Source organism: Sinocyclocheilus rhinocerous, unplaced genomic scaffold (genome assembly GCF_001515625.1).
Source record: "Sinocyclocheilus rhinocerous isolate Xijiao unplaced genomic scaffold, SAMN03320098_v1.1 scaffold2831, whole genome shotgun sequence".
NCBI classification, from domain to species: Eukaryota; Metazoa; Chordata; class Actinopteri; order Cypriniformes; family Cyprinidae; genus Sinocyclocheilus; species Sinocyclocheilus rhinocerous.
The window spans coordinates 26,444-52,596 of NW_015659001.1; the positions used below are offsets into that span (position 1 = coordinate 26,444).

Here is a 26,153-nt window from a genome sequence, read left to right on the forward strand (position 1 = left end):
CTTAAAGGGTTAGTTCACCCAAAAATGAAAATTAGGCTGCGTTTTACTCACCCCCGAGGCATCCTAGGTGTATATGACTTTCTTCTTTCAGACGAATCCAGTCGGAGTTATATTAAAAATTGTCTTTGACGGAAATGCTTCCGTTTACAACAGTGAGCACAAGCTAGTTTCAAGTTATTAAGTTTTGAATATATCCCCCCGGAGCCGTGTGAGACACTTTTTTTTATGGATGGGCGATTTTTATTTAACTTCTTTTGGACTGAAGCAATGCAACACCCTCTGAGTGGCATTAAACAGCTTGAAAGATCAAAGACAATTTTTAATATAACTCTGACTGGATTCGTCTGAAAGAAGAAAGTCATATACACCTAGGATGCCTCGGGGGTGAGTAAAACGCAGCCTAATTTTCATTTTTGGGTGAACTAACCCTTTAAAGGGATAGTTCACCCAAAAATGAATGATTTAATGACTCTGTTCATTCAAACCTGCATGCAACCTTTCTTATGTAAAACACTAAAAGAGATGTTTAGCAGAATGTTCATGCTGCTCTTTTCCATACAATGTGAGCATTTGTAATATAAAAAGTATATAATTTTTATTTTCTAAAAATGACTGATTCTTTCACTAAAGAAGACCCTTATTTGTCAACTGGGGTCATGTAGATTACTTTGAAGCTGCCTAAATATGCGTTTTGAACCTTCAAAATGGTCTACATTGAGCCACTTGCATTAGATGGTGAATAATACTTTAAAAACTATTTCTTTAATGCTTCTTGTCTCATTACACTATTGTGCCTGGTCACAACATAAACTGAAAAAGCACTGGAACAGTTAAAATAACCAAATTATGAATATTACTAAAGATAATAATATTACTATTATGTTATTAAAATATTATTAAAGAAATAAATATTTCATAAAGTAAATATTTCAGTAAAGTAAATATTTCATCCTGTTCACCTCATATAGTGTGTTTAAGTGTAACGAATTAGTCCACTGAAGGCGAGTTGAAGTGAGAACCCAAGTGCAGTTTATTTACAGAGTGATCCAAACATCCAAACAATATCCAAACAAGATACACAGACTTGACGAGGCATACACAGACTTGACTTGACATGAACAGACTAGACTCACCGACAGCAGGTTACAACATTAAAACACGACGACCGACAACAGTCAACATGATGGCTACTTATAGGAAACAAGAGGGTCACATGACAAGAACAAACCAATGGGAAACAAGACACATGACTAAAACAACCAATCAGAACATGACACATACACAAGGCTGAGATACATGAAGGCAAGGGAAGTATGACACAAACAGCATAAAACAATTACAAAATAAAAGACATGGAAACATGAACAAGACAAAACCCAAACACCACATTACATTAAGTTAGAACCAGAAAGGCCTGTTAGGCTAGTTAAGTTTGTTAGCTAAAGGCTATCATACAGTCTGTTTTAGTGTACATGTCTGCGTGAGTGCTGGGTTTGTGTCTGTGTTTGATCCCATGAAGGCTTGACTTGGATGTGTGAGTGTCAGTTATTTCCGTAATCTTGCTGAACATTTAGATGATAAGAGACTAGTTGTGGTGGAGTCTCATCACTTAGTTCTGTTTGACACTGAGAGATAAGATAAACTAAAAAAAAAAGAAATATAGGGAGATGCCTTGCCCAGTGCATGAAGGGGAGAGTATGTGTATTTTCAATAGACATGCATGAATTCAGACATTAAACCTCCAGATGCTCTACAGAGTCATCGCCCGAAACAGGAAGCAGCTCAGACCTGTTTCTGGAAGAGTGTGTCCTATCAGTCATTGCCCTGAGAGGAAATGACTTACACATTTACTTGCAACTTTCCCATCTTCCATAGTTTTTAGATGATTTTATTGTCATTGTCATTTATTGTATTATCAAGTATTGTCATTTCCATCAAGTGTAAAGCAAAAATAATAAACCTATGAACTATACATTGTCATTTATTTAAAAGTGCGATTGTTTTACAATATATGGCTATTAAGGTCATAGGAATAACAATAATATAAAGTTGTTATTATTATTATTATATTCTAATTTGTTTGGCTTCCTAAAACACCAGTGTGAATATAATTTAGACTGAGACAGTAAATCAACAAATAAAAAGGGGGTTGAGTCCCCTTTAAAGATCAGGTACAAGTCAATTCACTGACTTTTTTCTGACTTATTAAGTATTCTTATTAAGAAATATGGGTTGGAGCTCTTGATTTTGAACTCTCAAAGTGCATTAGATAGAATAATTTAACTTTAAAATGTACAAAATGTTAATTTTTTTCCCAATTCTTCATTTGTCTTTTTTTATTTTAAATATCGCACCGTGGACTTCATACCGCGATATAATATCGCATCGTGAGATTTTGATATCGTTACATCCCGAGTAACTATTTTACATTTTAATATATTTTAAAATGTAATTTATCTCTGATGCAAAGCTGATTTTTTAGCATTATTACTCCAGTCTTCAGTGTCACATGATCCTTCAGAAATCATTCTGTGGGAAAACTTTTTACTGAAAACTTTTTTTTTTAGTTTTTAAAAGAACTGCATTTATTTGAGATTTTTATAACAATGTAGAAGAGTTCACTACTGTCACTTTTGATTTATTTAATACATCCGTGCTTAATAAAAAATTTTTTTTGTAAAATCAATCATCCCAATCATTTTTAAAAACTTTTTTGAAAATATTTTTCAAGGTCATTTTATGTTACTGTGACGAGTGGGGGTGGGGCCGAGAGCCGTGGGAATGGAGCGAGGCCGGTGGAGTAATTGATGATGAGCGACACCTGCACCACTCACCGGTCTCGAGTCTCACTGTCGTAACTCCTCCTTTTATACTTCCGGAGCTCCTCCGTGGGACTCGAGACCGGTGAGTGGTGCAGGTGTCGCTCATCATCAATTACTCCACCGGCCTCGCTCCGTTCCCACGGCTCTCGGCCCCACTCGTCACAGTTACCAATATCATGAATTATTTATTCCTGAATATCATTTTATAATTTTTAAGGTTTTGGGGAGTCACCGCACACGACATGTGAACTAACCTTTCCTTGTCATAAAAGGGTCGAATGACCTAAAATTTTAGACTCCTTGACACAGTCATGGCGGTCTGTAAGGGTTCACTCTATAATAAATGTAACTGTTTCATGTTTTTTTCTTCTTTCATTACATGACTTAGATTTGTCAAACAAAAAAAAAATGTACATTTTAATTCAGAAAAATATGCTTATTATAGAGGAGCATTCTTGTCATTGTACTGAATGTACAAATTTTATTTTTTATGTATTTTTGAATAAATCAATAGATCCAGAGAAAAACTGAGCATCATGTCATTAACTCTTATGTGATGCATATCATGGCCTTGTGCACTCCAGCATATAAAATTTCAGATGAATGTACAGTATGAAGCATTTCTTGACAGAAGAGCAGTGAACTGTAACTGCTTGCTAAAGACTCTTGGTTTGAACACGTTTGTCGAATGAGAGGAACTTATTATCTTGTTATTTGTGACACTGATACTCTGATGAAAAGTGAGATATTGCCAATTAGCGAACTGCATTTCAGCTCAGTGCTGATTTCATAAAATTATTCTCAGCAATGCACATGTGCTTCATTTTACAGCTTTTTCTGGCCAAGAACCGCCCACTTAGACAGAAAGAGACCATCTGACCAGCATGTAAAGTGACCAAACACAATTCATTTTGCTTTTATAAATCTAAATCTAAAATGGATGAATACACAATAATAATATCCCTTTAAAAGTGCAGATATAACCCTGCCAATCAAATCAGAGCTTGAGATTTTGGCAAGTGTTTGCGGTCATTGAACGAACTGTAGGCTGATAGTAGTTCATGTTCATCCTGACGATGGGCTCTTAGGTCATGTGAGTCTTTGGAAGGACGTTGTGGAATTTGGGCTGGAGTCGCTGAAAGAAAGTCACAGTCGTGACAGCGCACGGACAGCGTGCCAACCTCACCCCACCCATTACAGATGCGTGATGAGACCATTCCCCTGATTTAAAGGAGACATATTATGCCCCTTTTTACAATATGTAATATAAGTCTCTGGTGTCCCCAGAATGTGTCTGTGATGTTTCAGCTCAAAATGCTCCACAGATCATTTATTATATCATTTTGAAAATGCCTATTTTGAGTGGAAGCAGAAACAAGCTGTTTTTGGGGCCTGTTTCTTTAAATGCAAATGAGCTGCTGCTCCCCGCCCCCTTTTCCATGGCATTAGAACCGGTACACCGTTGTCGCTTGTGAAATTAAAATGACGGTGCCATGGGTGGAAACTTACAGATTAAGGGGTGGTAATATTATAATATGACACCTTTAAGGATCAGTTTAGCAGTTCGGTTAGCTTTTTTTGAGGTTTGGGAAATTTGGCTTTCTCAGTAACCCTCGGCCAGCTTTGACGGTTGAATTACTGCAGCAGAAGGTCTCGAAGGCATTAGCTCAGTGTTAAATATTCTCGCCGCTCGACTGCAGAGGTAGCACATAGCCACTAACCTCTCACATGAGTAGACAATAGCTCAGTTACAGTACCAAACCGGTCTATCGCCTTATATCAGTACACCGTAAAAAATAAGTAAACCTTGACAATTCAACACAATCTGAGATGCTGCATTCAGACTATTATCTTAAAAAATGTCCTAAGTAACACCTAAGTAATGTTCTTTGTTTGGTCAGTTTGAAAATATCTCATTGCAACTACAGATTTCTTGTTCAGCAAATTTCAATAACACTGTAAAAAATGATTATGGAGTACGTTTTACAAGAAAATACTATTGCAGTCTTTCTTTTTTAAAATGTCACATTTAATTTTGACATTTTATTTGCTGATTCTTTATAAGTATTTGTGAGTTTACTAGCAATTGCTGAGTGAGAAATGTTTGAAAGTAAATCCTACATCATTTTTTTTTCATTGTAGTAACACAATGAATTGATCTAAGATTTTGGTAGCCTTGTATATTTGGTTTTGTTGGACACTTAATGTGTTATCTTTGTTTCTGTAGGTGCAATCACCTTACAAAGCAAAGATATCTGGGAAATAGTTATAGAAACCTGTACACAGACCTCAACACTTAACACACAAACTTCAAGAATGGCGACAGTCAACAAATGTAAAAATGTGAGAGACATCAACAAATAACTAAGAATAATGGAAAAAACAACAACAATTTTTTTTTTGTGACCAAAAGTCTTGACTAGTTGGGACAACATTTAGGGAATTTGTTGATGGATATTTATGTATTTATTTATTTATTTGAAGTAATTCACAATTCTTAGTATTTGTGACTCAAAATGTCCTGTAAACTGGAAAATAAGTACTTGCTTTTTTTTAAAAAGTGTATAGCAAGGAATAATAGCTGGATGTTGACCAGTTTATCATTTTTGATGATAGTTTATGCTATGTAAATTGATCTAATGCCACATTAAGCTCTTGTTCAAAGTCATACATCATTTATGAACGGTACAGTATGTACCTTTTCAGATGCCACCTGTCTTGTTAAGGTTGTCATCATGTTTCCGTCACTGTCCCACCGTTCCCTCGTAATCTATTTCTGTCCCTCTCACTTCATACTCGTACTGTAAATCCCATCCAGATATTCAAGGCTTCAGTTTTCTGCACGTGGGAATATACTCTTTGTCAAAGCCCAGTAGTTTCCACAGGTTTCATTTCCGAAGCGAGGCGTATTGTCCCACCCCACCCCCTTTAGTGACATCACAGAGGATGCAAAAGCTGGACATAATCTGCAATGATCATAATGGCTTTATATAATATCTGGAGCAGCCACAGGTACGTAAACACATACCAGCGCAGAGAAAGAAGACGTGTGGGTCTGCAAACCCACAAAAAAAATAATAAATTCACAAATACCCGGAAGTGGTGAATTAATGAATGAACAGTGACAGTAAAAGCGAACACAAAGCAAAATCATACTTTTATACACCAGATTTGTCTGGGATCTGCCTGGTTTGTGTCTTCATATTGCCAAACACTGAAAAAAATACAAAGAACATTCTGGGATAAAACAATTTAAAGCAATTATTCTACTGTTCATCTCTGAAATCAGGGTTTCTGCAGGTCTTAAAATAGTCTTAATTCACCCTTTCACAAATTACAGCCTTAATAGGTGTTAAATCAGAGCTGAAAGTCTTATATTTATAAAGTTATGGCATTAATGTTACATGCACTTCAAAAAATGAATGTTATACGCAGTATTTTTATCTTTGTTTTCCATTACAAATATATAAACATGCTTAAATCAAGATACATTTACTTGATAGGCAAAATTAAGATATGACATTGTTTTCTGAGAAATTGAACAAAATTAAGTGAGTTTGTATATAAAATAAAAACAATTATCTACCAATATATATATATATATATATATATATATATATTCCCCCATTGAAGTGAGTTTATTTTTCTGACCCGTTTGGAAAATATTTGGTCATGTTATAATCACAAATTCACTTCACTTCATTTTTTTTTTGAAAACAAAACTTATATCATGTAATTTTGCTACTCAAGTAAATGTGTCTTAATTTATGAATTTTTATACATTTGAATTTTTATACATTGCAAGAAAACAAGACAAAAATACAAAATACGCTGTGGGATCAGAAGGTACAGTAAAAGTTATTTCCATATTCTTTATGTGGTCTTAAAAGGTCTTTAAAAAGTCAAGTTTCATAAAACCTCCAGAAACCCTGGGAACTGATTTGGGATGGGGGCTGTCAAAATCCAAAAATGCACCTTCATAAAAATAGTCCAAAAATGACTCATGCATTGACTGTTTAAACCTAGTTTTCTCATGGTTTGCATGCTCACAGGAATGACCTTAGTTACACATGAGTTCATCCACCTATAAAAGTCATTCCAAATCATCTGAAAAGACAATTTTAACAACATTAAAGCTCAAATAACAAACCTTGTACTGAACAACAGAAGCTGCACATTTTTATAATTACATTGTGTCGGCCCATAGACTTCCAGTGTAAGAAGACACTGTTTTTGTTAGATTTTATTAGCTCTTATATTACATTCTTCGGTAATGGACATTATGCCGCAGATGCTGTTCATAGAGCTTAAGTCGTTTTACACCCGGAACATTCCTTAGATGCTCTCTTTCTCACCACGCTGTGCAATAAACACTGCCATGGACATTCAGAGTGAGCAGTAATCATAATATAATTTTTATGACAGTTTCTACACGTCGCTTGTTGACTTTTACTGGAAAGAATTGGCAGACACAAAATGGATCTCTTAACATCGGCTTTAAGGGAAGAGATGTTCTCAGTGTCAGCGAATATGTCACTTTTGAAGCCGGTGTGTGAGAACACGCTGTGAGGGAGTCAGGAAAATATATTTATTTGATGATTTGTGAGTTGAAAGACACAGAAAAAGAGACAGAGGAGAAGATTGACAGAGAGTAAAGGAGTGAACGGTGTCTCTCTCTCTGTGTCCCAGCGCTTGTGATGGTTATTGCTAATAAATCTTGAGCGTGAAGGAGAGAGGTGTCAAGTTGCGCAAACAGAACGGCCAAGTGTGTGTGTGTGTAAACCCACTGACCTCGCCCTCTGGTGAAGAGCGAGCAATTAGGACCTGCCTGTGATATGAACACACAGCTGATAACACACACCGATCATAACCAATAGTCAGTCAAAAGAATCAGCACATTTTTTATGTCAAACAAATATATTTTGTTTGATTTTAAAATGTTCTTGAATCTATTATGGCTGGCTGATTATGAAGATATTTTTATTATTATTATTAATTATTATTATTCAGATGATAATTATTGTCTAAGATAGGTAATGCATTTGTATTACAGTGGCTTTACAAATCATTATATTAGGGATGAATTTTTTAATAATTATTTATTAAACAGATTATTTACATGTTATGGCTGATAAATACATACATCGCCAATGTTAAAATTCTGTACTATTGTACAGAATAAATAAACATTCTGTTCTAATGTCTAAATACATAAAAATAAAACAATAAAAACTCAATCATTTTAAATGCTTCAAGTACATTTAAGTATAACATCTATATTATGTACAGTATGAAAAATTTATATTCATTTGAGAGTTGCTAAATATTACAAAACAGTGTTATTAAATTATTAATTTTTATAAATTATTATTAATTCTAAAAACTAAAAATGAGGAAAACAATTAAATATCCAATATTGTTCAGTGTTATTTTAGTATTATATTAGAATTATAGTATTTATTAATATTTTGAATTAGCTTTTTTATGTATTTTCAGTTTTAATTGTTTTCATTTATATGTGTGTGTGTGTGTATATGTATCATAAGGATTGTATCATCTATCTATCTATCTATCTATCTATCTCTATCTGAAGATAAAATGCTAAAATGCTTTAAAATGTTTCTCAGTTGCCTGTTTTACCTTTTGATTTACTCTGTTTTGCTCTGTTTTACCCTGTTTTACATTTAGGTGTTATTTGTTTAAACATGTTAAACTGACTGCTCTATAGGTGTAACACTATTGTTGATGTCAACAGTCAAAACACTAAAGCGTCCATTTGCACGTGCACACTGACTCACACATGCACACACACACACACACACACAGACACACACACACACACACACACACACAGACACACACACACAAACCAGGCCTGGTTTTGCTTGAACAGAAACTCTAATGTAAACAAAGCTCACAGCCATCTGCCTAATGTCAGTGTGGCCAGCAGGCTCAGCCTCTCACACATACACACACACACACACACTGCGCTACAGCATTGCCTCTCGCCTGTTCCTTTGCTTTCTCATTTCGTATTCTGTGTGCAGGAGCAAAACCATTGTTTGTCAGATCTATTGTTTTATGTCATGTAGAGCAGCACACAGTACAACATTTTCTCTGCTATCACTTCAGATAAATCCTCTGTAGTTTTCAGAACAGACATAAACTATCCATATCCAGTCAGCTATGAGAGGCTATTAGATTAATATGGCTGCTAAACCTGCCTGTTTGTAAAGTGGCAGTGAACAATTATTTTATAGTTCATAGCTTACTCTTAATATCAAATGGTCATGGTTGATCTGGGCATTGATTGGTCAATGAGAGTGGAAGAAGGCTTATTGACTGATTACTTTTCCACCATTATTAGCTCTTAATTTAGCGGCGATTGACCTCAGACTGCGCTCACGCTCCTAAAATACAGAGTTAAGGACTGAACAACTCCAAACTGAGTATAGATTATTATAGATAATAAGAAACCAAATCACCATATTCAAATAATCTTTACATCACAGGAATAAATTACATTTTATAATATATTCAAATAGAAAACAGTTATTTTAATTTGTAATACTATTTCACATCATTACTGTTTTTACTGTATTCTTAATCAAATAAATTGAGCCTTGGTAAATATGAGACTTTTTTCAAAAAATGCACAGATCTGAATATTTCTGAACATGCCTTCATTATTAGCCATCATTATTAGATCTTATCTTAAGTAGATTTGCTGCATTTGTTTTATTCTATTTATAGATTTTTGAAACCTTTTTAAATTTAACTTCTTGTGTTAAACATTTAACATTTTGGTGGTTAAGTAAAAAAAATAAAAAAAATTTAATGCCATTTCAGTAATACATTAAGACATTTTTCAAATAAAATATTGTTACATGGCTGAAAAAGTAACAAGATATATATTTTTTAACATATTGCCCAGCCCTTCATGCAATAAAATATCTGAACTGTATGGAATCTGCTTTAGCAATATTAATTTTACTTTTTTACCTACTATTTTGGTTATATTTTTTCAATCAAATATTGTAATTAGCTTCGCATAGCCACAAATGGTTTCTCAACAGCCACATGATGTCTACTCTGGTAATTATTTAGCATATATTTTAAGATAGGCTTTTTAGGCCAGCAAGTGTTTCATAGTGATTGTGCAGTGTTTCAGCCGAGTGTAATGGTGTGAACCGTGTGACCTGGAGTAACCCCCATCTCTCTCCCATCAACCCCTCCTCTCATTCACCCAAAGGAAGTTACAGTGTTGGCTCTGCTTCAGGCTCCATTTTTAGCTCTGTTCTGGCTCCTCTATTGTAAACGTCTCTACGGGAAGTAGCCTCTCCAGGTCAGAGGTTGGCTTTTTTTCCCATACTGCAGTTGAGTAAAGCCCTAGAGTACAACAGATGTCCCAGGATTCCAGAGCGCTGAGCTAAAGCCGTTTTTTGTTGAAAGGTTCAACTGATCACTAGAGAGACATTGAATGAGTCTGCTTTTCTTTTTTCTGTTCCTCTCAGCTGAGTGCAAACGTGCTGATCTTCCTGTGCACCAACATCATTGGGATCTGCACCCACTACCCAGCAGAGGTCTCTCAGAGACAAGCCTTTCAGGAGACGCGAGGCTACATCCAGGCCCGACTGCACCTGCAAAGAGAAAACCAGCAGCAGGTCAGTTCAGCGCTGAGGCCATGACCTTCACTGGTACAGTTTACTAGCTACACTACCGTTCAAAAATTTTTTTTTTTTGTTTTTTTTTAGAAATTAGTACTTTTATTCAGCAAAGGTGCATTAAATTGATCAAAAGTGACAGTAAAGGCATTTATCATTTTTACAAAAGATTTCAATTTTTTAAACAAAAAAAAAAAGTTTCAACAAATTCTGAATATATATTCATCCATTGCAGGGGTCTCATAATATACTGTATTGATGATCAATTTTTAACATTTTTATATTGATATCATGTTAAAGGGATAGTTCACCCAAAAATGAAAATTTGATGTTTATCTGCTTACCCCCAGGGCATCCAAGATGTAGGTGACTTTGTTTCTTCAGTAGAACACAAACGAAGATTTTTAACACAAACCGTTGCAGTCTGTCAAATTGCGTGAATCATTGCGTGAAGCCGCAGGGTTTAATTTGGTTTTGTTTGTGTATGATTTTTTTTACTCTCAAAGCCGTGATTCCCATTCACCTCCATTATAAGACTGACAGACTGCAACGGTTTGTGTTAAAAATCTTCGTTTGTGTTCTACTGAAGAAACAAAGTCACCTACATCTTGGATGCCCTGGGGGTAAGCAGATAAACATCAAATTTTCATTTTTGGGTGAACTATCCCTTTAATACTGCACATATCATGATAATACTGTAAATAATCCATCTGGTTGACACTCCAACAAAGTAGGTGACAGTATTGCTGAAAATAACAGAACAGAAAAAACAATGCAGTATGTAGCTACTAATGCTGCACAAAATCATAAAAGTAAAATGTAAAAAAAAAAAAATCTTTATTTTTTTGCACTTTTTTTTTTTATTAATCACGATCAATCATTAAAGTTTTTAAATATACTCTCTTATATTGCAATAGTTTCACATTCAATCTTCAAATTGATGTAGAAACAACATAAAGATTTTTTATGACTGATACCAATACTACTGATGTCTCTAGGAAATTGTTATTTTTTTCCTAATATTTAACCATTGACTATTGCCATTCAACATTACAGTATAATTGAGAGCTATCAAGTTTAACATTTATTAGACTTTAAAAAATAACTTCTAATTTAAGTGAACTTATAACAATCTTCACATAAACCCATTATAATAAATGTCATATTTACCTGTGCCCTTCAGCAACTAGGAAATATACAGAAATTGAATAAAGTTATCAAACAATTAGATATAGAGGAATCCTTAAAGCTTCAAAAGTTATTGATTTCCTCTCTTTTGTTCTTTGATTTACAGACATCACAGCAGCTGGGTTATTAGGTTATTTGGCTGCTATTACTTTAAGAGCTGCTGCCGCTGCCGGGAATCTGACACATGCTTGTAGTTTCATTCGAGTTTTAATATGAAATGATACAGGCTACAGCGCACGCTGCTGTATTTGTGCGTGCAATTGAAGAGCACGCGCTGCGAGCACAGTGTAATCCTAGCTCCGCCCCTGCGTTAACGGCATTAAATATTTTTAATGTCGTTAAACTGGAAAAATTTATCGCCTGCGTTAGCACACTAATTTTGACAGCACTAATATATATATATATATATAGAGAGAGAGAGAGAGAGAGAGAGAGAGCGGAATGCTATCTCTTTTTCCAGCTCATGAACACTTATAATAAAATGAACAATATTTTGTGTTGTTGTGGACGCCAGTATAGTTATGGTTATAGTTATTGTTATTAGTGTGAACAGTCCTTTACGCTTACTGTCTCGTTTGTGTTTTCTTTATGTTTTCATGTTTTGAGTTCATGTCTTTTATGATGTCATCATGTCTTTTATTTTGAAGGTTAGTCTTATTCATAATCTTACGCTGCATCCCAATGTGCATACTATCCACCCTATCTGCCCTAAATAGTATTGAAAAGTACTAATATCACATAGAATTTAGGATGGATAGTATGCACATTGGGACTCAGACTAGGTCTTTCTGTTTCCTGTTCCTCATGTTCCTGTTTCCTGTCGTAATTGTTTTCAGGTGTTCCTTGTTAACTCATCAGCCCGTGTGTATTTATAGCCCTCACGTTTCCCTTTTCTCTTGTTGAGCTTTGATCAGTGTAACCCACAGTTTGTGAGTTCTGTTATGTTTCTGGTCAAGTTTGTTGAAGTGAAGTTCAAGTCATCATTTGGGTCTGTTTATTTTCTATTTGTTTGACGCTTTTTGAAATAAACTGCTCTTGGGTTCCACTCTATTCTCCTTCAGTGGACTGAAGGACTGTGGATCTCCTTATTAATCTTTGTTAATGTTACTTTTATCATTTACTAATACATTAAAATCAAAAGTTGTATCTGCTGATATTATTTAATGAACCTGAGGTAACATGAACTAACAATGGACAGTTTTTTTATTAACTAACTTTAATAAAGATTAATATGTACTGTAACACATGTATTGCTCATTGTTAGTTTGTTATTTACTAAAAATTTTATTTCTATAGATATTGCAATTATGCTGTTATCATTAATGATTTTGGCCATGATAAACATGTAGTTAACATCTAATATCGTGACAGTCATAACTAAATTAAATATGAAGATTTTGTGATTCCCAATCAACAAAATTCCATAAAATTCCACCTTTGACACTCAGAGAACTCATATTTTCATAAAATCTTGTCTCATGAGATTAAATGAAATTCTATAAAATTCTCATCCCATTCTATGAAAATTAAATGGCTACTGTGCATATTTTCAACACATTGTCAGCTGAATGTTTGACACCAAGGTGTACACCAAACAGATGGTTCTTTCACAAAATATGGCATCTGTTCTGAATCTGTTGAAGGTTCAGTTCATTTTGTTAAATGCCATTCTATTCTATGTACATAAATCTAATTGAGATGTAATAAAATAAACAGTTGTCATTGGACAAGTCAACAGAATATATGCACTAGGATGCTGACGTTTAACAAAGAACAACTACATAAAGATAGGGCGTTTGATCTTCAGTGAGAAGAATTGCATGCTAATCTTTCTTTCTTTCTCACTCACACACATTCCCTCTCTCCTCTCTACAATTTTCAGGAACGCCTGTTGCTGTCTGTTTTGCCAAGACATGTCGCCATGGAAATGAAGGCTGACATCAACGCTAAAAAAGAAGACATGATGTTTCACAAGATCTACATCCAGAAGCACGACAATGTCAGGTGAGCATTGCTGTTATGCGTCAAACTCTGCCACATTAGCTTTGACTGGATTAGATCATAAAAAGCAATCTAATCAAGTGATCTAAGAATATTTAGGATATTATTGGCTTTATAGTATTTTTCCCACCCGCATGGCCTTAATTACATAAGCACAAAAGACAAGTTTCACTATATTTTCATGTGAGATTCTGAATTATTCTTAATTGACTGACCATTATTTTATTTAGAAAGTAAATAGTCAGTTTTGACATGTAAACTTCATATGGAATAATAATTTGTCTCAATAATTGTTCTCTTTTTTTTTTGAAGCACGTTTACAACCTGCCGCTCCTTTGACTATTAGCATTAGCTTTTAGCTAAAGTTGTTCACTTGCTTTTTATCATCTCCTGTGGCCGTGTGGCCCTTTCTTTGTTTATTTTTCACTCTTTACATTGATCTCTCCTGCCTCTTTCACTCTTTTCTTCTTTGCTTTAGCTCTGGGAGCTCGTAATAGGAGCAGTGGGGCTTTTCTTTTGAAATGTGGTCAGCTAATTATGGCGAGAGAGGGAATAGTTAATTATCAGTCACTAGACTAGCGCTAACCCCAGAAGATACTGAAATGAAGCCACGATTCAATTAAAGCGCTCCACAGCGCCTGCTCTCACACAGCCTCAGAGTGAATTTCCCCTCAGCTCAAGGGATTCACACATTCATACTGTATACTTTTCTACCTAGTTGTTATGGTATTGACCTCTGTGATTCCAAACATTAAAATTACAGCTTTTTTAAAATCTGTCTTAATTCATTTTGTTTTTTTGGCATTACATTTTAGTAGTGCTGTCAAATGATTAATCGCGATTAATCGCAACCAAAATAAAAGTTTTTGTTTACACAGTATATGTGTGTGTACTGTGTATATTTATTATGCATATATAAATACACACCCATGCATGTATATATTTAAGAAAAATATGTTACGCTTATATAGTAAATATATTTATATATAATATAAATTATATGAATATAAATATATTCATGTAAATACATGTAAATATTTTCAAAATGTAAACTGTATGTGTGTGTATTTATATATACATGATAAATATACACAGTATACACAGATTTATTATGTAAATAAAAACTTATTTCGAATGTGATTAATCGCGATTAATCGTTTGACAGCACTACATTTTAGTTAACAACAGACTGATGAATATTATAAAAGACAAAGCAACAATTCATACAGTTTAAATCTCTTTCTCTCTCTCTCTCTCTCTCTCTGTGTGTGTCTTTGTCAGTATTTTGTTTGCAGACATCGAGGGTTTCACTAGTCTGGCGTCGCAGTGCACTGCTCAGGAGCTGGTCATGACTCTAAACGAGCTGTTTGCCCGCTTTGACAAGCTGGCTTCGGTGAGCACATCTATTAACAAATGCCTAAAAGATGCTGGATTATTGTTGCAGCATTGTCTGTTTACTATGGTGACAACATGAAGTCTGTGTTAAATAAATTGTTGAGATTGCATGATATTAGTTCAGCGTTACGAATACAGTTTTCATGTTTTCATTCAAATACAACATGATTCAATATATATAAAACATGAAATACAGTACTGTTTTGTGAACATGACTTCAGTAAATATATCAGGATTCTTTCTATTCATCAGAGAATCCTAAAAAAGTATTATGGTTTCCACAAAAATATTGATAATAATGAGAAATGTTTCTTGAGCAGCAAATCAGCATATTAGAGTGATTTATGAAGGGTCATGTAACACTGAAGACTGGAGTAATGATGCTGAAAATTCAGATTTACTGTACATCACAGGAATAAATACATAAAATATATTCAGATTTTGAAATAATAATTCAATATTACTGTTTTACTGTATTTTAATCAAATAAATGCAACTTTGGATTTCTTTCAAAAACATTACAATTTTTTTACTGAGCTCAAACTTTTGAACGGTCAAAAAGTCAAAAAGGTCCCCTTATAATGTTATCAAGATTTTTACAACAACAACAAAAAAACTATACAATAGGCTATTTTCTGTTTTTAACCCCCCTCATCAGAACACTCTGTTTGAATAGGCGTGACGGATTGTAGACTCTGAAGTAAACACCCACTGCTATGATTGGCTAATAGCTTTGTATGTTTGACGGCCTACATTCCTCATAGATAGACGCTGCTGTGATTTAGGTTAAAAACGCATAAATTATCAGTACATATCAAACAATCTGTAAGAACTTCTTAGCATTTCTCCAACCATTGAATCATTCACTGATTAGTTTAAAAACTCTTATTCATTCAGGAATGAAACACCACTACTTCATGTTGCTCTGCTTTGACTTCTTTTAAGACCTGTTACTCGCTGTAATGTACGTCCATTGTCATATATTTCGGTCTGATGAATTTTTATCAGTATTGACATTCGTTTACACATGGTGTCAGCTGCACACACAAAAATCACACACTCTGTCTGTATCACACTCTAAGCAGAATGACTACCCTCTTTTTACACCTCAGCGTGAAGCTGCCATCTCCTCAGCTTTAACTTCTGTTCCCTTTTGTGTGTGTGTGTGTGTGTGTGTGTGTGTGTGCGCAGGAGAACCACTGCTTACGGATCAAGATCCTGGGGGATTGTTACTACTGTGTGTCAGGGTTACCTGAGCCCAGAGCGGACCACGCTCACTGCTGCGTGGAAATGGGGGTGGACATGATTGAAGCCATTTCGTAAGTCTCACTTAGGCATCAGTTCATCTGAACATCAACCTTTGTGAGATTTATTTCATAACATAGGTTAAATTATCTCATTTTTGATCTGTGAATTTAATGTTGGATATTAAATGTTTTATGTCTATCTGTTTATGAGACATTTGTGAAAAAAACACTTATAGATTTGTATGGTAACTAATATTATTTTTATATTAAATTTTAAAGTTAAAGCGAGACACTGACTGTTGGGGCAAATGGCCAGTGTTTTTTTATTATTTAATGTTATTGTTCATATTATTTTATAATAGTTATTGTTTAATAATAAGTATTTATTATTATTTAATAATTCCATGAATTGGATGTAAATTCATAGACTTATATATTGCAGCCAGTGTTATTGTTATTATTTAAATTTTTGTTAATTGAAATAAAGCAAAAATTAAATACTAATATTAGATGAAAATCTGAAAGGGATAGTTCACCAAAAAATGAAAATTCTGTCATTAATTACTCACCCTCTTGTCGTTCCAAACCCGTAAGACCTTCGTTCATCAGAACAAAAAATAAGGTATTTTTGATTAAATCCGAGAGCTCTCAGACCCTCCATAGACAGCAAGGGAACTACCACGATCAAGGCACAGAAACGTAGCAAGGACATCATTATAATAGTCTGTGACATCAGTGGTTTTAATTTTATGAAGCTATGAGAATACTTTTTGTGTGCAAAGAAAAAACTTCGTTCATCAGAACAAAAAATAAGGTATTTTTTATGAAATCCGAGAGCTCTCAGACCCTCCATAGACAACAAGGGAACTACCACGATCAAGGCACAGAAACGTAGCAAGGACATCATTATAATAGTCTGTGACATCAGTGGTTTTAATTTTATGAAGCTATGAGAATACTTTTTGTGTGCAAAGAAAAAAAAAAACGACTTTATTCAACAATTCTTCTCCTTTTTGGAGAGTACCACGATTAGAAAAATTTAAAATTAACAACTAACTAAAATAATGTAACAACTGAAATAACTAAAAAAAGTTTAAAAAGTTAATGTACTAAAATTTCAAAACTAAAAATGAAAACTAAACAAAATAAAACAAATAAAATGTACAAAAGCACATTCAATTACTAAAAGAAACTAAATGTAAAATCAAAAACTGCTAATAAAAGCTAATATAGAATACTAGTATGTAAAAAATAATACTAAAATAACACTGATTGCAGCATGTGATTTATTAATAACATGTTTATGTTTGTGTTGCAGATTGGTGCGAGAGGTCACAGGGGTCAATGTAAACATGCGGGTCGGGATCCACAGTGGTCGTGTGCACTGTGGAGTTCTTGGATTGAGAAAGTGGCAATTCGATGTGTGGTCCAACGACGTAACGCTGGCCAACCACATGGAGGCTGGAGGCAAAGCCGGGTGAGAGTCAGACATGTACACATAGCTATACATAACACTGGAGAGACTGTTTAGTAACCATAAAATTCATGCAACATCATTACTGAAACTAATTTTTTTCCTCAGGAGGATCCATATCACTAAAGCTACTCTGCAGTACCTGAATGGAGACTATGAGGTGGAGCCAGGTTTTGGAGGGGAGAGAAACGCCTACCTGAAAGAGAACAGCATTGAGACCTTCCTAGTGTTGGGCTGCAGTCAAAAGCGGGTTAGACACGTCATTTTGTGCTGAGTTCATGCTACAACATTTTTATAACTATAACTGTGCTCTCTCTCTCTCTCTCTACATCATTATAAATATATATATATATATATATCCAGAACAGTTCAACCCAAATATTCAGATGTGTGCAGCGCATTTTGCGGAGGATGAGGACTGTTTCCTGTGAGAGTAGCCTACAATGCCGGTACAATACAAATGTATCTGTTTCTATAAAGTGGGGCAGTTCCAACTTTGGAAGGACAGTCTGGCGCTTTTGACTCACAGCCTGAAAGTACATTTTTTATATTTCAAGAATTTGCCACTGATGATTCAAACGCGAGTTTTGAGCAGTGTAGAGTAGCACTTGTTGTTTGTCATTTCTCCGTTCACAAATCCAGACATGGTTTTATGTTTACGCAGCGCGATACGCAACGCAACGCGTAAAAAGACAGTATTATACATTATAATCATATAATCGTTATAGTCATTATAATCCGTAATTATGTCCCCACTGGATGCAACAAATGCCTCGTTTGTAATGGGTTTTATTGTTTTTGTCTTGTCGTGCTGGGAGACGGCATCACAGTATGTTAAGGGGCATAACATTTTCGTCACACGCTTGAGGTATTCGGCCAATCACAATGCACTGGATAGCTGGCCAATCAGAGCACACCTCGCTTTCGGATCGATGAGCTTTTCGGAAATTGACGCGTTTCAGAAAGGCAGGACATAGAGGAGCAACAATAATGTACAGTATGTGGAAAATAATGTTTTTTGAACCTTAAACCGCATAAACACATTGCATTACACCAAATACACAAAATAATGTTCTTTTTAGCAACATCATATGACCCCTTTAAATATAATGAGATGATACCAAGTGAAAATTACTGCACTGCTCTAAAAAGTGTAATTTATCACAAAATCTCAAATTAAATTTATATATTTTTATACAGTACTGTACATTATAATGATTTGTGATGTATAAATTCATTTGTAACATTTAAAACAATGGATTTTAGTCTTTATTGTTTTTTCAATAACTTTTTTTTAATCAATTTAGACATTTAATAATTATCTTGCATAACATAAAAACCATTTTAAAATGTTTTTATTTAGTATTTAGCCTTATTTAGTCTCTTTTTAATCTATTTAGACTAAAAAGTCTAATTTTAATATTGGCTGTTATTTGTTAAATTATCGGTTATCTAGCATATGAAAATCAGTTTACTGTTTTTATTTACTCTTTAGCCTTTTTTAGTCTTTATTCTTTCATTTTTCTTATGGTTTTAGACTGAAAATAGAATTTTAATATTGGCTGTTTATTGCTTATCTGCCATTTATCAGTTATATGGCATAACAGAACATGAAAATCATTTAATATCAATGCATCCCTAATTTTAATGCTTCTCTTTTATTCAAGATCCTTGAGCACAAAACTTTTCCTTTGTCCTTGACTGTTTCAGAAAGAGGAGAAGGCCATGATGGCTAAGATGCAGCGCACGCGGACGAACTCTAACGAGGGTCTGGTACCGCGATGGGTGCCTGACAGATCCTTCTCCAGGACTAAAGACTCCAAAGTCTTCAGACAGATGGTGAGACCCCACATGACCTGTCGGTCAATCTGTCACCCACTCCCTGTGACACTCGCCTGACCTCTCTCTCCTGTTCCTTCAGCCGATTTCTGCCTTTACATGCTTCTTTCAGTCCTCCTACATTACTCTCAGATCTTTCTAATCTTCATTTGTTTCTTCTCTTCACTCAGGGCATTAATGAATCATCCAGCAAAGACAAGTGAGTGTTTTTTCTTAGATTTAAGAGAGTAAATGCAGTGGGGGGAAAAAGGAATATAAAAGGTACAAATAAAAATGTGCTTTTCTAACTGTTCTTTGCTCACAAATGCAGCCGTGGTGCTCAGGAGGCGCTGAACCCCGAGGACGAGGTGGATGAGTTTTTGGGCCGTGCCATTGACGCTCGCAGTATCGACCAGCTCCGCAAAGACCACGTGAAGAAGTTCCTCCTCACCTTCCAAACCTCCAGCCTGGAGAAGAAGGTCAGACTCGAAGACACTGGCTGAGTTCCAGCTTCCCGTCCAGATCTCCCCACCCTTTCCAGTTTAATTTAGTAGCTGTGACTATTAACTGTTTGGTCACCAACATTCTTCAAAATATCATCTTTTACGTTCAACAGAAGAAAGAAACTCACGTTTGGAACAACTTGAGTGTAAATTTTGACAGAATTTTCATTTTTGGGTGAACTGTCCCTTTAAATGGGGACATTCTTTAGCCTTGTTTTGTTTTTGTTTACAGCTAGTTATAAATACTATAACATAACCTTAACCCACACTCTTAAAGATGGCGGTCGTGTTTACTGTTTCTCTGCGAAATTCTGTGAGTGAAATCCAGTCATTCCAATAGTTTCGTGTGAGGGCAAAAAAAGTTCCCCTCACAGATTTCGCTTGTGTTCTAGATTCACATATTTGCCTTGCTGACCAACAGAAAGCTGCTTGGTTATGAAGTGACTTTACTGTGAGCATTGCTTCATGCATATACTATTGTCAATGGACACTGGACCTGTTTGTACAATGCTAATGCTAATAGCTAATGCGACTGCACCTTGATCCAAACAGAAAACTTTCTGCATTATTACAATTGAAAAAAAAAAAAAAACTTTATTTTTTATATTGTTTTTTTTTTTTAATGAGGTCTTCCCCAAAAGAAGGTTTTGTCAGGTTTAGCTCACTGCTGTTTAGCTCACTGTCCCTAATATATGGCTAAGTATGTACACAGATACACACACTCACACACTTAACATGAATCTGAAACCTCCTGTGTGTTTTGCAGTACTCTGGTCATGCTGGGAATATACATCAGTATCTTCATCATTCTTGCCAACATCCTCTTCATCTGTGCCATTTACTCCTGTGTGAAGGTAAGCTATGTCTAATTATGCTGTTTTTCATTCTTTTGCATTTTGTTTTGTACTAAAGTGTACAATTGGCCTTTCTTTCGCTCTGTCTTGCAGCTCTTCCCTGCTGCTATGCAGACTGTGTCTAAGAAGATTGTTCAGTCTCGCACCAACAGCACACTGGTGGGAGTTTTCACCATCATCCTCGTCTTCATCTCTGCCTTTGTCAATATGGTATGCAGAGCTGCCAAATCACTTCACACAACATTAGTGTGTCTAACACTTTAGCTAACAATCTTATTTCTTCCAAAGAGACTGTATGGTCACAAATGTTAATTAAAATACCAATTCTGTCATCATTTACTCAACCGTATGTCGATCCAAACGTGTATGACTTTCTTTCGTCTACAGAACACAACATTTGCCAAAATGTCCTGAGTGTTGTAATCCGTACAATAAAAATAAATGACGACCAGGGTTGTCAAACTCCAAAAATGGTAGAAAAGCATTAGAAAAGTGCAGAGTGTTTATTTTGAGGTGAACTATCCATTTAAAGGAATAGTTCAACCAAAAATGACAATTTTCATCCCTTTAAGATGTAGATGAGTTTGTTTCTTCATCAGAACAGATTTGGAGGAATTTATCATTTCATCACTTGCTCACCAATGGATCCTCTGCAGTGAATGGGTGCCGTCAGAATGAGAGTCCAAACAGCTGATAAAAACATCACAATAATCCACACAACCCAAGTCTGTCAATTAACACACTGTGAAGCGAAAAGCTGTGTGTTTGTAAGAAACAAATCCACCATTAAAATGTTTTGACTTTAAACCATCACTTCTATGCAAAATATAAGTCCATATTTCATAATATCGAAACCTCGAAACCCACCAATGTATTTTATTAGAACTGATTTAGACTGTTTTCACTTGTAAATGGTGCTTGATCTGTGCATATTTCTCTCCTGTTTCAGCCGAGATTACTTTTTCACTGAAGAAAGCAATAATAATGTTAGCCGAAAACAACGGTTATAGTTAAAATGCATTAAAGGGTTACTCCACCCCAAAATGAAAATTCTGTCATTAATTACTCACCCTCGTGTCGTTCCAAACCATAAATTTCTCCACATCTCTTCTGATATGTAGAAGAAAATCTGATTATGTATTTTGGAGCCTGAGTGTATGTTTTGTGTTTCCTGCAGTTTTCCTGTGATACACGGAAACTTGTGGACTGTGTAGCGGAGCAATTTAACTGGTCGTCAGAAATGGTGACTCCCTGTGTGATTCACAACTTGTCTCGCTCTGCAGCCGACGGCCTGAATATCTGTCCCAGCAACACTCCCTCCTGCCCCTTCCCTGAGGTAAAACGTGTGTATAGTCACACTAAGATTAAAACAATGTTCCAAATGAAACCGGATTCATGTTTTCTCCCTTATGCCTCTTTCAGTATTTCAGCTACAGTGTACTGCTGACCCTGTTGGCCTGCTCAGTGTTCCTGCAGATCAGTAGTATAGGGAAGCTGGCTTTAATGCTGCTCATCCAGCTCACTTTCCTGCTGCTTGTGGAGTGGCCAGAGGTGGCGCTGTTTGACAACGCAGACCTCTTCGTTACTGCCAATGCCCTGTGAGTACCGCTGCCAACCTCTAGAGGGCGTCAGTACAGCTCAAACACCACAGAGAGAAGTAGCTTTGTAGCGTCTTTATGTTTAGATGATAATATTGAGCCGTAATACCAGCTGATCTGTGGCCTGTTGTTGGTGATTATATTCAATAATATAATGATATTTTATTACAATCATTTAGTATTAACATATTAAATACTGTGGGTTGCAACTATGTTATTTAAATATAATTTATATGCTGTTATGATTATTTGATATTTTGAATTAGTTTTATTTTTATATTTTCAGTTTAAGTTTTAGTAGTCTATCTATCTATCTATCTATCTATCTATCTATCTATCTATCAGCAGCTTTATTTCAATTAACGAGAATTATTTTTAATCATTTTAAAGTTTTTTTTTCAGTTAAAACTTATTTGAGATATTAATTATAACATATGAAATAATATAAAATAAAATAATAAAATGCAATAAAAATATATGAAAAAAAATAGATTAAAATATCTCTGATTTGAATACTGATTTAAATATAGTTTGTTTATAAATAAATGCTGTAAGGTTTAAATGTTCTTGTAATGTTAACCTTTACACTGCATATTTATGTTGTGTTAAAACAAGTGTTTTTGCTGTTTTTTTTAGTGTTTTCAATGAAACTCTGCAATGGTGAGACTTAAATTCATCTCTTATGCTTCCCATTATTCATAATTTTTAATTTATTGTTTTTATAAATGCAAAAATGTTTAATCTTCTTGGTTTTTCCACAGGTCCAGTCTCAATACAACTACTGAGCAGTGGTATGTGCAGTTAATACAGTCTTTGTTTCCATGTCTTCATCATTTTTTTGAATGATTTTTAATGTTTACTTGAAGACACTAACTCTCTGTTGTGGCTGTGTGCTGTGTTCTGTTACATCCATGCTGTAATGTAAATAATTGATCCTGTGGCTGACCTGATCTCTCTCATTTCAGTACTTTCAGGGTGACTAAAGTGTCCCTAAAGGTCATGACCCCGGTGATCCTCACTGTTTTTGTACTAGCACTGTACCTGCATGCCCAGCAAGTGGAGTCAACGGCTCGTCTAGACTTCCTTTGGAAACTTCAGGTCAGGGTTTGAGCCTACAATATTTTGGCCAACACCAAAATTTTAACCACTGAACTACTGCTACAGATCTTTGTTGTTGTTAGCTTGGCACATTATGATATAAAATAAAATGTCAATAATGTCAATAAACGATTTGTTTATAAAATACATCGAGAATTTCATCCTTTCAGAATTTAAAATCTGTCATTTGTCTGTTCTTCTACAGGCCACAGAAGAAAAGGAGGAGATGGAGGAACTTCAAGCCTACAACCGCCGGCTTCTCCACAACATCCTGCCCAAAGATGTGGCCGCCCACTTTCTAGCCAGAGAGAGGAGGAATGACGAGCTGTACTACCAGTCGTGTGAGTGTGTGGCCGTCATGTTCGCCTCCATCAGCAACTTTTCCGAGTTCTACGTGGAGCTGGAGGCCAACAACGAGGGAGTGGAGTGTCTGAGGCTCCTCAATGAGATCATTGCTGATTTTGATGAGGTTTGTGTTTGAAAAGAATAAGGGAATCTTTCATTATTACACCATTCAGTATGACCAATATGAAAGCATCTTTTGAACGGTCATATATATTTAGGAAAACCTCCCCTCTATATCTCTCCTCTCTTGCAGATCATCAGTGAGGAGAAATACAGGCAGCTGGAGAAAATAAAGACCATTGGCAGCACCTACATGGCTGCATCCGGCCTTAATGACTCCACCTATGACAAGGAAGGCCGCTCGCATATAACCGCCCTGGCCGACTACGCCATGCACCTCCGTGAACAGATGAAATACATCAATGAGCATTCCTTCAACAACTTCCAGATGAAGATCGGTGAGTTTCAAAACCTGCAGGGTCACATAGGTGTCCATTGTTTGCCGATTTTTTTTTTCAAAACGTCTGAAAAAGTTTTGTCCGCCAAATTAAACTCATGTGGTGCATGATTGCGTGACTATTTATGACAATGCGAGGTAGTTCAGGATTCATATAAACAGAACTTTCAGAATCTAAAATCGGATTGGATTCATTCAGATTGACGAAAATTACCAATTTAAACATACCAATTGAAAATTTTCTCATTTTTTTATTTTTTTTCCCACCATGATAAAACAAAAAATTGTAACTCAGTTTTTACCACAAGGCAAGATTAGTTTAAGTTGTAAAATGTCATGTGGTACATCTCCCCACAAATCAAATTTGTTAAAATTAATTATTTATGATCATAAATATTTTTTTTTACCATGAAATTTCATTTAAAAAAAAAACTTTCTGAAAATATTAACGTGCCCCTATTATGCCATTTTTACGGTTCCTAATATTGTTTTGGGAGTCTCCTACAATATAATTATATGCATGCAAGGTCAAAAAACGCTTTCGTTTTCTCAAAATATGCATGCATTATGCAAATGTGTTACCCGTGACGTGTAGCCGTCACAGAAGTGGGATTCGAATTACTGACGACTCGTTTTTTAAATTACAGCTAAATAGAAATAAAAAATACATAAAAATAAAAGCAAATTCACAATATTAATAAATACTATATTTTAGTATATAAATATATAGCATACTATAATATATAGTATGGTATATAGTATATAAATAATACTAAAATATACTGGTCACACTACATGGCGTCACATGACGTTAAATAACCATTTGTTTTTTACTTTTTGAAACATGAATACTAAGGGTACATTTCTAAATTGGCATATGCATGTGTGTGTGCAGGACTGAACATTGGGCCAGTGGTCGCAGGAGTTATTGGCGCCAGGAAGCCGCAGTATGATATCTGGGGAAACACAGTAAACGTGGCCAGTCGGATGGACAGTACAGGGGTCCCAGACCATATTCAGGTAAACCTTCAAGCCTGTAGATGCCTTAGTCATAATGAGCAAGTCGTTTAGAAGGGATTTTATGATGTTTTACTGGATGTCTTGCAGGTGACCACAGACCTGCACCAGGTGTTGGCCGGTAAAGGTTACAAGCTGGAGTGTCGAGGGGTCGTAAAGGTGAAAGGCAAGGGTGAGATGACCACTTACTTCCTGAATGAAGGACCTCCCAACAGTTAGCAGCGCACTAGAGTTCCTTTGGATTCCCACAATTCCCCAGAGAGGAGGATTTCTAGAGGCAAGCAGAAGACAAACAAGTAGCCATCGCCATCACTTTTAGATTATTGAAGAAAAAAACAAAGCAGACTCCAGACTGGAGAGTCGTGGCACTCGTGGATATGGCTGTGCATTTTGAAGGACGATTGTTTTTAAGCCTCTCCCTCAGGCTGCTTGAAAGATGCAAAGTCTGTTTATTTAATAAAGGCCTTTATTTGCCGAAGAAAAACGCTGTACATAAGGCATTTTCTCCAGTTTTATTTTTGTGTGACATTTTTTTTTCCTCTGTTATTTTTTATTTCAGGAGAATATAAATACAGGTACTAATGTTTTGTTCGGAATTCCTTATTTATTTTGATCTTGATGTTTTGTGCAAAAAGTCCTTTATGGAACAAGTGTGAAAAAAACGCATACACA

General features: G+C 35.3%; 1 protein-coding gene across 1 annotated transcript; it reads left to right on the top strand.

Moving 5' to 3' along the window:
• Positions 1 to 10,307: 10,307 nt before the first annotated feature.
• LOC107723117 (adenylate cyclase type 6-like) lies at positions 10,308 to 25,801 on the top strand (the record flags this gene model as incomplete). Its single annotated transcript, XM_016531631.1, has 20 exons — positions 10,308 to 10,486; positions 13,557 to 13,678; positions 14,957 to 15,068; positions 16,262 to 16,389; positions 17,636 to 17,794; positions 17,900 to 18,041; positions 19,502 to 19,630; positions 19,801 to 19,829; positions 19,941 to 20,107; positions 20,851 to 20,966; positions 21,060 to 21,176; positions 22,144 to 22,302; positions 22,389 to 22,564; positions 23,201 to 23,224; positions 23,326 to 23,355; positions 23,530 to 23,662; positions 23,868 to 24,131; positions 24,261 to 24,465; positions 25,360 to 25,484; positions 25,572 to 25,801. Coding segments are annotated over 20 exons (2,645 nt in total), but the record flags the coding sequence as incomplete, so codon positions are not given.
• Between the last annotated feature and the right edge of the window lie 352 nt (positions 25,802 to 26,153).